Source organism: Durio zibethinus, chromosome 25 (assembly GCF_047325235.1).
Source record: "Durio zibethinus cultivar Kanyao isolate XHJ-2024 chromosome 25, ASM4732523v1, whole genome shotgun sequence".
Lineage (NCBI taxonomy): Eukaryota > Viridiplantae > Streptophyta > Magnoliopsida > Malvales > Malvaceae > Durio > Durio zibethinus.
The window spans coordinates 15736605-15749852 of record NC_143186.1 but is presented as its reverse complement, the minus strand read 5'-3'; the positions used below and the strand labels follow the sequence as shown (position 1 = coordinate 15749852).

The 13248-nt window shown below is 31.8% G+C and overlaps 3 protein-coding genes across 3 annotated transcripts; all 3 read right to left on the bottom strand.

Annotated features, from left to right (window-relative positions):
• Positions 1 to 3820: 3820 nt before the first annotated feature.
• LOC111275830 (defensin-like protein 1) lies at positions 3821 to 4954 on the bottom strand. The gene is made up of 3 exons (XM_022861373.2): positions 4816 to 4954; positions 4386 to 4459; positions 3821 to 4252 (listed from the first exon to the last, which is right to left on the bottom strand). Exons 2-3 carry the CDS (start codon positions 4444 to 4446, stop codon positions 4095 to 4097), a joined length of 219 nt encoding a protein of 72 aa, XP_022717108.2. The 5' UTR covers positions 4447 to 4459; positions 4816 to 4954; the 3' UTR covers positions 3821 to 4094.
• Positions 4902 to 7484, bottom strand: LOC111275824 (Tetratricopeptide repeat (TPR)-like superfamily protein). The gene has a single exon (XM_022861366.2). It carries the CDS (start codon positions 7340 to 7342, stop codon positions 4916 to 4918), a length of 2427 nt encoding a protein of 808 aa, XP_022717101.2. The 5' UTR covers positions 7343 to 7484; the 3' UTR covers positions 4902 to 4915.
• Positions 7485 to 8755: 1271 nt separating this feature from the next.
• On the bottom strand, positions 8756 to 13247 carry LOC111276212 (uncharacterized). Its single transcript, XM_089754377.1, has 7 exons — positions 12220 to 13247; positions 11947 to 12078; positions 11527 to 11789; positions 11190 to 11241; positions 9395 to 10396; positions 9162 to 9293; positions 8756 to 9058 (listed from the first exon to the last, which is right to left on the bottom strand). Exons 1-7 carry the CDS (start codon positions 13135 to 13137, stop codon positions 8771 to 8773), a joined length of 2787 nt encoding a protein of 928 aa, XP_089610503.1. The 5' UTR covers positions 13138 to 13247; the 3' UTR covers positions 8756 to 8770.
• Position 13248: the final 1 nt, after the last annotated feature.

The following is a 13248-nucleotide window of genomic DNA, read 5'->3' as shown; positions in this document are numbered from 1 at the left end:
TCTTCAGCAGATTAAGGTATTCTAATCACTTGCTTTAAATTTTGGATTATTATATTATTTTAATATTTATTATATTTATATACCTTTTTGATGCACGGTTTTGATTTTGTTTCCTTTTTATAATTAACACTATTTATTTTATTTTTATTTTGTATCCTTACATCATTTTATTTATTTAGTTGTTTATAATTAATGCTATTTACACGTTTCATTCTATTTTAGATTTTTTATTAAGGAATTGCATACAAAATTTCCTTTTATTCTTTTGGTTTTTTTTTTTTTTGCGTGCATTTTGGTTTGGTTTGTTGCATATATATTGAAACCCATCAATATATTTTTTTCCACAAAATTTCCCCATTGGCGAAATGTTCATATTTTGAGACAAAAAATATTTGTTTTTGTTTAGTTATTTTTTTTTATTATGAAAGGTTTGTATACGATAGTTGACAGTGCAAGAAAGTTGGTGATGAATAGAGTGGTGACGAGAGAGAACTTTAACATTTTAAAAGTATGAGAAAAGAAATCAGAGGTGTATAAAAAGAACCCTAGAATGGCGTTGATTGTGCTTTACTCACATGGTAATGCAATTGATTTGGGTCAAATATATGATTTTTTTGTTTTAGTGAATTAGTTTACATCTCTGATTATTGGGGTAAGTTGAAAAACTTAATCTAAGACATTTTATTTGAATGATCATGTATTTATTTATTTTATTTATTTATGTGCATTTTGCAAGTATGATTATTCTAGATATGGGTAGTCAATTGAAAAGGTATGCAAACATATTGGTTTTTCTTTTTTTTTTTTTGGTTATGTTAATTATTTGTTTGGTTGGTAAGAAAGAATGTTATTTAAGGAAGAAGTTTTCAAACATTGGATCTTTCATTTTGTGATTTAGTGATTGAGAAAGTTAGGGAGTGATGAGGAGAGGACCTATGCCTTCAATTTTTATTTAGTCATCACTTTGCTTTTATGTTTGTTAACTGATATTTTAGTTGTCAAAATTTTGAAATATTTGATGAATCAAGAATTTAATACATTTTAGTTTTTTTCCTCTTATGATATGAATGATTACATTGTTTATCATGATTATTTTTAAGACTAAAAAATTTTTAATGCAAATCTAATTTATTATTTTAATTTTAGGTTACTTATCTTTTAGCCCATGGTGTCTATGAAAAAGGGATCAATAAGATATGTAAGATAACACATGGTAATAGGGTGAAGTTATTTTCCATACCTTGGTTGATTTCTACTTTTGTTGTTGCAAATATTATTATGTTTATCATCATCATGTGTGTGAATAATTATCCCAAGAATTTTGTTTCTCACATTACTGATTTCTTAAGTAGGTCTTCCTTTTAGCCTTTTAAGGAGAATTCTCTTGTGGGTTCTTTTTCTGCCGCTAAGCCATTTATTGTTTTGTTGGTTTGTTTTTCTTTGTTTCAATTGAATTTTTTCTTATTTTTTTAAATTTTATCTACTTTTTAGTTCATGGTTATTGGGTCTAGGATGTTTAAAATGAGGGCTCTAGATGTAAAGAAAGTGGTTGATGGATATTAAAGATATCACCTTATTACTTGCAATTGGTTACATAGAGAAATTTTCATTTGTTGGTAAACATTTTGAGTCTTTTAATAATTAAAATCTATAGTTCATGCTTACCTTGGAATTGATGCATAAGGTCTGCAATTTGTAAATTGTTTGAACTTCCATTTTTTATTGTTGCTTTTGTAAAATTATTTAATTCATGCTTGCCTTGGAATTGATGCATAAGGGCTACAATTTGTAAATCATTTGAACTTCCATTTTATATTGTTGCTTTTGTAAAATTGTTTATGTTTCATATCTATTTTCTTAGCTCAATTTATGCATGTCTATGGAATCAACAAAGGCATGTTGGTAAGATAAGCCTTTCTTTTTTTACTAATTTTTTTCTTAAGAAAACTATTTTTTAATTTTCTTACAAGTTGGTTTGACAAGTTTGAGGTTTACTATAATAAATGTTTGCCATATGAATCTCTACAAAACGTTATGCATTCCACATAGAAGTGGTGGACTTAGCATGACACTTATTGGAGTCAAGAAGCATTTGACACCATTTCTACCTCTACATCTTGTGGTATATATATGCTTGTGTATGTATAAATTTTTGTCTTTTCATGTTCATATTATGAATCTTTAGGCATCCCTATTAAAGAATTGCATTCTAAAAGTTGGTTTAGACTAGACTTCATTTTTATATGTTATCTTTAGAATTTACTGATTAACAGTATTCTTATCATAACTCCATCGACATATATGTGGTTGAAATTTTGAATATATCATTACACGTGTTGTTAGCTATGGCTTTTAGTCTTATCATTTACCACTAGTGTTACATTGCTAAAGGTATTTAGTGATGGATTCTTTTGTCTCAAGATATTTTTCTTCCAATGTTGATTTCGTTATAATCATTATGTAGGTACCTACTAAAGTTTCAAAGATAACTATCTTGAATGCAAATTACATGGTAAAACGCTTAGAGGTAATTGCCTTTTCTTTGAAAATCTATGTTTATAACATGTGGAAATCAAAATACGTTTTGATTTTCATGAAAAAGTACGACCTGTCTTTTACCATCTATTACCATTTTAGGTTCCATTTATTTTGTAAAAAATAATTTTTGAAAAATAATTTTTAAAAAATGTTTATATTTTTTGAATTGAAAGAGATTTTTTATTGTTTGGATAATGAAAAATGTTTCTATTATTTGGTTGTTTTTTGGAAAATTCGTTTTTTCTTTCCAAATAATATTAATATAATTATTAAAATATTAAAAAAATTTATTATTAAAATATATTGAAATTATTTATTATTAAAATTATTAATATTAAAAAAATAATTATATTTTAATAATATTATTTAATATTAAAAATTATGTTAATATAAAAAATACTTAAAATAAGACTATTTATTATTTTTTATATTATTTATGAATATATTATAATATTATTTATTAATATATTATATTAATAGTATATTATTTATTTATATAATATTATTTGTAAGTAAAATTATGCTAAAAAATATTGATAAATAATTTTATTCATAAATAATTTTTTTTGAAACATATCTTTTTTCTTTCAAATCAGTAAAATAATTTTTTAAAAAATAATTTTATTTTTTATTGATTAAAAAATTATTTTTTATTGACTAATTAAATTTTTGCCAAATAAAATACTTAAAAATATAAAAATTATTTTCTACTAAACAAATGAAATCTTAAAACTCTAAAATTAGTTTTTTCTTATTTTTTATTTATATTTTTAACTTTTTTAATAACTTAACTTTCATCTCATTATGATAAAAAAATATATAATTACATGATAACACATTTATTAAATTCTTCCGATACCTATTTTACCATTTGGCTGTTGGCTATACAACAAGTAACTTACTTTCATCTCCAATGGCGTAGCAGCATCACATAATAACACATTTATTACACTCAACATGACAGCACATTTATCCCCACTGTCCTGACCTACCAGCCACGGAGTCTTAGAAGGGACATATAAGACTCAGTTTCAAACCAACCTATCCCCCGTCCCTAAGTTAAAAAAAAAAAAAACATGATAAAACATGCGTTCAACGGCGTATATAACTAACTAATATATTTATAATGTTGCACTTTTGCGCCCTGTTGTCCGTAATCAATTTTGTTGGCGGGTTCATAGGTTTTGGCGTATAATTGAGTTATTAAAGTATTAAAGTATAACGAAAAATTATTTTTATTTTTTAATAGAATAAATTATTCTTATAATTGGATTCATTGAGATAAGAAAAGTGGTTCAAATATTAAATTGAATTAAGTTGGAGTTGATTCACAAGAACGATTTAACAATATTCATGGGTACCATGTTGATGAGTCTATTCATGCTTCGTCCAATGGAAATTGGAGGAAAAAAAAAAAGAAAAAAAAATATAAAAGAGTGATAAATGAAAATAACATAAACTGAGTAATTGATTCTCCCATTATATAAAAGACGAGTTTATTTTATTATCGGACAAGATTTTGCATGGGGACAAGGATTTGAGAGGCCAGAAAGCCATTACCAGCGCCGAGTACAGAAGCAGCGACGGCGGACGCCTCTGCACTTCCCACCTGAGAAACCTTCATTCTTACACACCATCCCACAGTTGTGATGGCTCAGACATGGTCCCTTAAAACGATGGCTCTTTGACTCGCAAACTCTTGCCTCGCTCGGCTCTGCATTCATCAACAAAATATGAAAAAAAAATTTATTACAATAAATTGAAAGTAGTGAAAAAGAATCAGATCATACTAAGATATAACATTCGTTGGAATCGAAGTAACAAAGAAAGAGATCATTTACGATTACCGGAAGCTGAAACAATGAACAGCAGCAGCAGCAACATCCCAAACAACTTCTTCATCTCCATGTCAGCTATACTTCTAAAAACAACAGCAGATGCATAAACTATTAGCTTATGTAGACAAGTCTATACTTCTATTTCAATTCGGCATTGATTGATTATGTATAAACATGCCCGAGCAAGTAAAGGACGTGGCAGCAGGTTTGCTTGACACGAAAGACAACTAGTTTCTGCTTCTGCCAGATGCTATGGGCACGTGTTGGAAGAAATGGTGTACTTGTCATCTGCTTGTAGTTGTAAAATAAAAAGTGATATGTTACGAATACCTCTTTTGTGGCCTATTCATCAAATATTTTATATTATATTTGGTACGAAGGAAAAAAAATAGAGAAAAAGGAAAGCAGCCCTGTAAATGTAAAGCAGAGTAGAGATTACCTATGAGGATGCAGAGAATGAAAAATCAGCCATTCATGAGCACAAATTGGTGAAATATGTAAAGAAAGATCTCTTTAGAAGACTCATTTTCCATGCTGTTTTAAAGATTATATTCCACAAGAGTTCGTTCTAACAAATCATCAGGCATTATTCCATTCGTGAACATTTGTTCACATAACAGTTTGGCCTCAACCAACCTACCAACTTTGCAATAACCACGAATCATAATTGAAAATGCAACTACATCTGGCAATAAATGTCTATCTAGAGCACAACGGAATGCAAGTGATGCTTCCAGCATTAATCCTCGTTTGCAAAAGCCATCAATGAGGATGCTATAACTGACAATATTTGGACAGATTTTGTTTTCAAGCATCTCTTCGTGAAGCTCGGTAGCAGTCCTTATATCCTGAGATTTGAAGTAGCCATCAATTAGACAACTGTATGTTACCACGTTGGGCTCTGGCACCTTCTCCAACATTTTGGAGAACATCAACATAGCTTCGTCCATTCTACCCTCCTTGCAGAAAGCATCAATCAATATGGTAAAAGTAATTGAATTGGGTCCAAACAGGGGAGAAGTCAGCTGTTTAAAAAGGCTGAATGCCTCATCCAATCTTTTAAATGAGCAATAACCACATATCATTGTGTTGTATGTTATAATATCAGGTTTTGGCCCTTTCTCAACAAGTTTACTGAACAGTTCTGACGCCCCTTGAAGATGACATTCCTTGAAAAGCATACTAAGGAGAACATTATATACTGCAATATCAGGAACCACTCCATTCCATTGCATCAGCTTAAAAAACTGCAGTCCAGCAGATTGATTTTTATTTTTGCAGAATCCATCCATGAGGGTACAATATGTTATAGCGTCTCCAGGGAAACCCCTCTTAAGCATTTGAAAAAAAATTAAGAGTGCTGCATTCAATTTTCCTTGATTAGAAGCATCTCTAACAAGGACAGTGTAGGTCACCATATCTGGTTTTATGTTGTACATTCCCATTAAAGTATACACCTTCACAGCATTACTTAACTGTTTCAACCTACAATAACCATCCATCAAGGAGTTAAAAGTAAAGATATTCGGTTTCAGACCCCTGCTTACACTGCTAAAGAAGAACCTAAGAGCATCTGTCACCATCCCTTCTTTACAAAGACCATTTATTAACACACTATAAACAACAACATCAGGTAGATGGCCCTTTTTTATCATATCATCAAATAAATGAAAACCATCTCTCAAATTTCCCAACTTGCAAAAGCCATCAATGAGACTACTATAGGTTATGAGTGATGGCTTGAGACCTTGTTTGATAATTTGACCAAATATGCCACAAGCTTCAAGCATCCTTCCATTCCCATTCAACCCATTTATGAGAATGGTGTAACTAACCACGTTAGGTGATAAGCCTTCCTCCAACATTCTCTTATAAACCTGAACCACTTTTCCCAAATCCCCTACCTTTCCAAAAGCATCCATAACCAAGCTGAAAACAACTACATCCAACTTGACACCTCGATCTAATGCCATGGAAAAAAGTTTCTCTCCCTCATCCAATCTCCCTGCCTTGAAATAACCATCAATAAGAATAGAATACATGATTAAATCTGGCAATACATTCCTCTCCGTCATAACATTGTAAACCTCAATTGCTTTATCTAATTTTCCATCTTTTGAATACATTTTAATCAATGTGCTAAACGTCACCACATTTGGCAATGGACCAAGAGTAAGAATCATATCAAACAACTTTGAAGCAACTCTTATTTCATTATTTACAGAAAGACACTTTAAAATCTTGTTACAAGAAACAATGTCAACCCCTAAACCTCTCTCAGTCACCTCTTTATGAAAATTCAACGCCTTTTCAACCTCCCCATTCTTCAAGAACCCTTCCATCACAATCCCATAAACACATAAGCTCGGTGTTCTAAACAATCTGCATAATTTACCATAGTTATCAAAAATTATATCAACACGATTCGCATTAACTATAGAATCCAACATCCTATAAACCAAATTATGCGAGATAAAAACGCCCCATTCAGACATTTTCACTAACACATAACAACTCATATCCAACATCCCTTTGTTACAGTAACTTTCCAACAAAAACCCAAAAACATAATTCGGGTTCGAATCAAAATCCTTAAACCCTTCATTAAAAGCATCAAAAACATCAATATTTGTACCAAAATGGGCGATCATATCATCGAACACCTGAGCTGCGGCAGCCAACATTCGATGGCGGAGCAAGAGGTGAATGAGTGCACAGTAGGAGGGCACATTGTGAGGTGACTTTAAGAAACTTTGGGTCCATTGGAAAAAGTTAAGGGCAGAATTGGGTTTGGCTTGGAGGGCTAAAAGTATGGGTTTAATGTGAGATGGTTGGAGTTTTGAAAGTAAAGGTGGGTTTAAGACAATCTGTTGTTTTTGGTGAAGAAAATATTGAGAAATTTGGTCTATTAGGGTTTTAGCTGAAGATGAAGAAAAGGGTTTCTTTAGAAGCTTTGAAGACAACATTTGGGGAGTTCCATATCGTTTTTTGGGGGAAAGAATATGGTTTTAGCTTTGCCGTTTCTCTTACTGACTATGGTACTTCGGGTTGCTCTGCTTTCAGTTGAAGCCACATTGCTTTAAAAGGGTAGACTTGGAATTTCATCCTTCCTAAAGGTATAATAAACAAAAAATATATATAAAATTACTATTCTTTTCAATTTCTTAAGTCAATCTTTTTACTTCGTTATTGTAATAAAAAAATTTCTTGAAATTATTTTCAGAAATATAAATTTTTATATGAATACTAAGCAAGTTGTTCAATTTTAGACTTCAGTGCTTTGAACAACGTTTTAATTAGAAAATAAAACAAAATTTTATATTTAATATATTACCATAATATAAATTTATATATTACATCAATTAATCATATAATATCACTTCATTAATAAAAAAAATATAAAATTTTACGAACTTTTAATAAGGTGACGGATGAACTTGGACTTTGATGACTTTTTTGGAAATCCATAAAATTAAGTTTTTATGTATTTATTTTTAAGAATTTATAAAATTTATATTATATCATTGATGAGATAGTATAATATGGTTAACTAATAATATATAAAATCTATATACTGATATTATATTAAATATAAATTCATCAAATAAATATAAGAATTAATTAACATCCAATCTAAAGCTAATCCATTAGTATCATCTTGCAATGGTGTCATAAAAAAGAGCTAGAAGCATGATATTTTGTGGAAAAAAGAAAACAAGAAATGGCATAGAAGCAGTATTTTCTATAATGAGGTCCATAGTCTTGTTGTCCTTTCTGAGTTTAAGCTGCAGTCATCAATTGGGATAAGCTGTAAAGAAGCAACAACATGAATAATCAAGGATTTCAAATTAAGATACAAAATTTACTTCGTGTTATGTTGCCAAAATGAAATCCCATTTGTTAAGACCTGAATCACCTGATCTGTTGAGGAACAAGTGTTTCCAACTGACTCTTCCGAGGATCAACAAGGGGAAGTTAAAGATTAAATGCAAATGGATTAACAAAAGCAACTAGTTCCTTTAAAAAATCTATTTGTACCATTTGTTCTTTGACATAAAAACAAGGAAATAATCTAGAGGCAATCTAATTTTCATAGTGAACAATTGTTTTTAGGCAACAATAAAACCAGTTCATATAAGCTGTAGAAAATGGCCAGGCTTGTGGCCTGTTTGTAGACAACTAGATTTTTAATTTTAGGGATCAGTATTCAATTGCGATAGCCTGAAATATATATAAAAAAAAGCTGTTGGAAATTAAAAGCTATAAAACCACTTGTTTCAGTACTAGTCTCTTAGACCCAACAAACAATCATACCAGGCAATTTTTTTTTTAAGAATTACAAACCAAAAGAGGTGGGGGAAAACAGGACCAAACTGTATCTTGAGACAAGTATGTCAGTTGAATTGAAGTTGACATGCCTTGGAGCCCCTTGGGAACATTGATAATTTCCTGAGCATATCAAACTTTGAATCCATAGGCATATCACTAATTCCATTAGTACAAATATCCATCATCTTCAGAACTCCAGCATTGTTCAAAATGTATTTTACCATGCTCAGCTGATGTCTTAGACCTTCAAACCCTCTAAAATACACCATTGTTAGGGATGACGGCAAACATTTAGGAACATACTTTGGAGGTGTCCAGCGGCACTCAAGTCCAAGTCCACGGCAATTAGCATTCTGGTGACAAGAGAACAACCAAAGCACAATTCATTAGACCAATAATTAGAAGAAATAACGACCACTACTTTTATCATTGATTTCTCAGCTAAATTTGACTCACCTTGGCAAGAACAAGAACTTTCAAATTATGAGAGCTTTCAAGGAAACGTGACAGCACACTCCATCCACCATAACCAACATTTAGCTCCAATCGAACCAGATTAAGAAACAAAGGATAAGTTTTGAAGTTGTGCTGTGTTTGTGACAGGAGACAATTGCATATATATCAGCAAAAAAAGAATTGAGCATTGGCAATGATCCCAACCATATAAATTGTCAGAACATCCTACTCACCATTATTGTATACCAATCCCAATTGAAGGAAAGAAACTTAGCATTGCAGAGAGCTTTGACAAGTGGAATGTGGTGATTTCCAAGTAATGAAACTGTTACATTTGCTTCATCTAAGCTAGAGACATCCTCAACATCATATTCCAGTTGGGGCAGGTTGGCTTGGAGATTTAGGTACTGAAGAATTGGGGCATTTATCTTCAGTTTGCATGAAACCTGTCCGGTGAAAAAACTAATGAACAAACTCTTCAATGTAGGAATGGAAATGTTGAAATTCAGTGCATTATCACAATCCAAATTTTTAAGAAGCAATTCCTGGAGAACCGGACAACCACAGAAAAGCCTAGAAACAGATTCATCACGTCTGCACTTGATCCAGACAAGATGCAAAACCTTGAGACATGGCAAGGAAACTGTTCCAGGTACATCAAGCTCAATCCCATGATTCAGTTTCAAAACATGTAATGTTTTTGCTGTGAAAAGGGCACATGGTAACTTCAAGAGAGGGAAATTTTCCATTCCCTGGATGTTTATGTCTAATTCTTTCACATCTCTCGCAACTGCTGCCCAAAAACAAGTTTTAACATACCAAGGATGGTTAACTGCATTGAATTTGAGACAAAACTTGTCTAAAGAAGCCACTTTGTTGAAGATTAAAACTTTAGTAAAAAATTGCATGAAATCAATTCTAAGTCTTTCATCAGTTTTGCAAAAAAGTGAGTCCTCAAGATCAAGGATTGGAACTGAAGTCCAAACCCAAAGCCATCTTTTTGATAGAACGGAAGTGGCCACTGCTTCTTTTGTTGGAAGAAATGATAATATGTGTTGAATTAGAACATCAGGCAATTGACTGATTCTATCAAGGCAAGTTTCTTCATCAGAAAATTTTGGACGCTTTGGGCTCACATTGCTTTCTTGATACGCAAGGTTTGCCATTGATGGTGAATGTGGAAAATGAGTGGAGAGACATAAATTTATAAATAGAGGGAAGGGGATGGTTCCAGACTACTTCTAGTACTGTACAAACCATATTCTCATGCACTTGGCATGGAGAATTTCTTAAGTTAGTCTTGTATAACAAATTAATTAAAATGCTGACACTATTTTGCATGTCAGTGTGAAAGTAAAATTGCACCAATTGAAATAATAATTATACATAATTAAATTAACAAAAAAGTTGTTTGATTTCATCAATACGAGTTAGTTCAGTTGACAAGAGAAGTTTTTTTTTTTCTTCTCAATGAGAGATGTGCCCCAAAGAATAAAATCTTGAATGTACTAAATTAAAGGAGTGTGTCTTCAAAAATTATTAAAAAAATTCATAATTTTAATCATCGGGGGCTTTTGAATTCCATTAAAACATAAGAGTTAGGCAATTAGCACACGGAACTATTAAACTTTTCTAGATAAAAAGTTGCTTTGCAGTCCAAAGCTAGAATAAATAAATCATACAAATATGGTTTCCTTGCAAATATTCTTGTCCATTTTTTTTTTTTTTTATCCTTTGGCACAAAAATGATACTTCATAAACATTTTATAAACTTAATTATCCATGGATTGGCAAAGAAATGATTCTTCAAGATGGAGAACTAGGTGTTTTAGTTTCAGGGGTAATTTCATCCTGCTCTGACTCATCGTCCACTTCCATTGTTGCCTGTCGCCTGCTGGTGGTCTAAACATCTTTTCTCCTCTGTCTCTCCATTATTTACTTCTTCAATTGTTAAAGTCTTTCTTGCTTGCTTAGAAACGAAGCAAAAGGAATGCATTGACATTTGCTAGACCATCTTAAAACAATTACTATATCTAAAAAATTGTGACACTTTGACAATATAAAGGCTATAGCAATGTATCTATAAAAAATGCAAAAGTTTATTAAAAATTTGCTTCTCATGGAAAATACTTCTCCGGTAATTAAAATTTTGAATACAGTAAATCGATACAAGGAGTACACTTGAAAATATAAAAATTTGTGTTGAAACAAAATAAATGATCAAGAATCTAAATTTCAAGCTTAACATGAATTTTTTTTAACTATGTACAAATTAGGTAGACTCAATACATTTATGACAAGATTTATCCCAAGAACGAAGACCTAAAGACAAAAGGGGGGAAAAATAGCTGTACTTAAGACTTACTGTATTGCAACTTGACATGTCTTGGAGCCCCATTGGAACTCTGATAATTTGTTCAGAACAAATGACTTTGAATCAGGAGACATATTAAGGGTACAAATTTGCATAGTCTTCAAGACTTTAGCATTCTTTAAAAGATATTCTATCACTTGCATTTCACTTCCTAAACCTTGAAACACTTTAAAAGAAACTGCTGTTAGATGTGATGATACACATGTAGGAACATGCTCCGGTTGTGTCCATCGACTGTCGATTGTTGAGTTATTCTGAGAAATCCACAAAACAAACAACACAAATTGAAGCTACAATTTAGCAAACACAACTTGATTTTCGGATATTTTGCCTTGATCGTCCAAATTTGAAAAAAAAAAAAAAAAACGAGATAATTTACCCGAATTTTATTATATACTACTATTAACTCACCTCAACAAGAAGAATTTCTAGATTATCAGAGAGTGTAAGCAAGTGTGATAATGCATCCCAGCCAGGCAAACCAATTAATATCTCCAATTGGACCAAATTATGAAACATAGGATAAGCATAGACATGGGGCACCTGTAAGATTAAAATAGTATACAAAAATAGATTTCTTAAATGAATGAAAGTAAAGGTTTTGAACATAAAAGAACCAAAAGTCAAAATTGAAAACTTTGTCACAAAAATGAATAAAATAGTGACAAATTAACGCATTCTTACCGGTTCGAAATACCAATATGAAGCTAAGGAAAGAAGCTTGACATTGTAGAGGGCTCTGATAAGCAGCTGATTTAGGCTAATCACATAATTAAATTTAATTTTGGCTTGAATTAAGCTAGAGAAATTTCCGATGAAAGAAACTTGATGGTAAGATTCTTCGAGTTCCAAGTACTCGAGAGCTGGTGTATTTATCTCTAGTTTGTGCTCAGCATATCGAAGGTTAATGGACAAACTCTTCAAAGTTGATGACAAAAGTTTGAAATTAAGTGTCTTTACACGGTCAGGTGTTTTTAAAACCAGTGTCTCAAGAACAAGACAACCAGAAAAAAGCTTGTCAAAAGATTCATCATTGGCGATGTTGACATAGAAAAGCTGCAAGGTTTTGAGACTGGGAAAACAAACTGACGACTCACCAGGAAAATCAATAAGAATCCCACCACTTAGTTTCAAAAACTTGAGTTTCTCAGCCTTGAAAACCTGAGAGGACAACCTCAAAAAGTAGTCATGTTTTGGGGTTGTTCTGATGGAGATATCAATTTCTTGGACACCTTTATCAACAGCAGAGCAAACCCACATGTTAAAACATTTGGGTTCGTAAATTTGATGACAGTTGAGGCGAAACTTGTGCAAAGAAACAGCTTTGTTAAGCAACAAAACCCTAGTGACAAATCGAACAAACTTGATCCTGGTTGCTCGTCTGGTTTGGCAACGGATTGAGTCCTGAAGATGAAGTACTTGAAGTTTAGTCCAAAAGGGATACCATCTTTTGGAGAGAACTGAAGTAGCAACGGCATCTTTGGTTGGCAGAAAAGATAGTATGTGCTCTATTAACTCATCTGGCAATTGGCTGATTCTATCGGATGATGATCGATGGTGTTTCCAGGTTTGGTCTACTGAGATTTTAGCCATCTTCATCATAAATCAAACTGCCTAAACCAAGGATTTTTTGGTTTGGCAGAGCCTTCATGAAAGGGAAAGTGAAAAGCTAAGCATCAATTGAGGAGGAGAGGCATTTATACTTGTTAACTT

Excerpts from the sequence above, each read along its gene's own strand:
- LOC111275824 (XM_022861366.2), bottom strand. The coding sequence starts at position 7,342 with ATGTTGTCTTCAAAGCTTCTAAAGAAACCCTTTTCTTCATCTTCAGCT.
- LOC111275830 (XM_022861373.2), bottom strand. The coding sequence starts at position 4,446 with ATGGAGATGAAGAAGTTGTTTGGGATGTTGCTGCTGCTGCTGTTCATT. Across the intron at positions 4,253-4,385 it reads GTTCATTGTTTCAGCTTCCG|AGCCGAGCGAGGCAAGAGTT; the intron begins GTAATCGTAAAT and ends TGATGAATGCAG.
- LOC111276212 (XM_089754377.1), bottom strand. The coding sequence starts at position 13,137 with ATGATGAAGATGGCTAAAATCTCAGTAGACCAAACCTGGAAACACCAT. Across the intron at positions 11,242-11,526 it reads ACATGTCAAGTTGCAATACA|ATACATTGCTATAGCCTTTA; the intron begins GTAAGTCTTAAG and ends CATTTTTTATAG. Across the intron at positions 9,294-9,394 it reads GGGATTGGTATACAATAATG|CACAACTTCAAAACTTATCC; the intron begins GTGAGTAGGATG and ends TCACAAACACAG.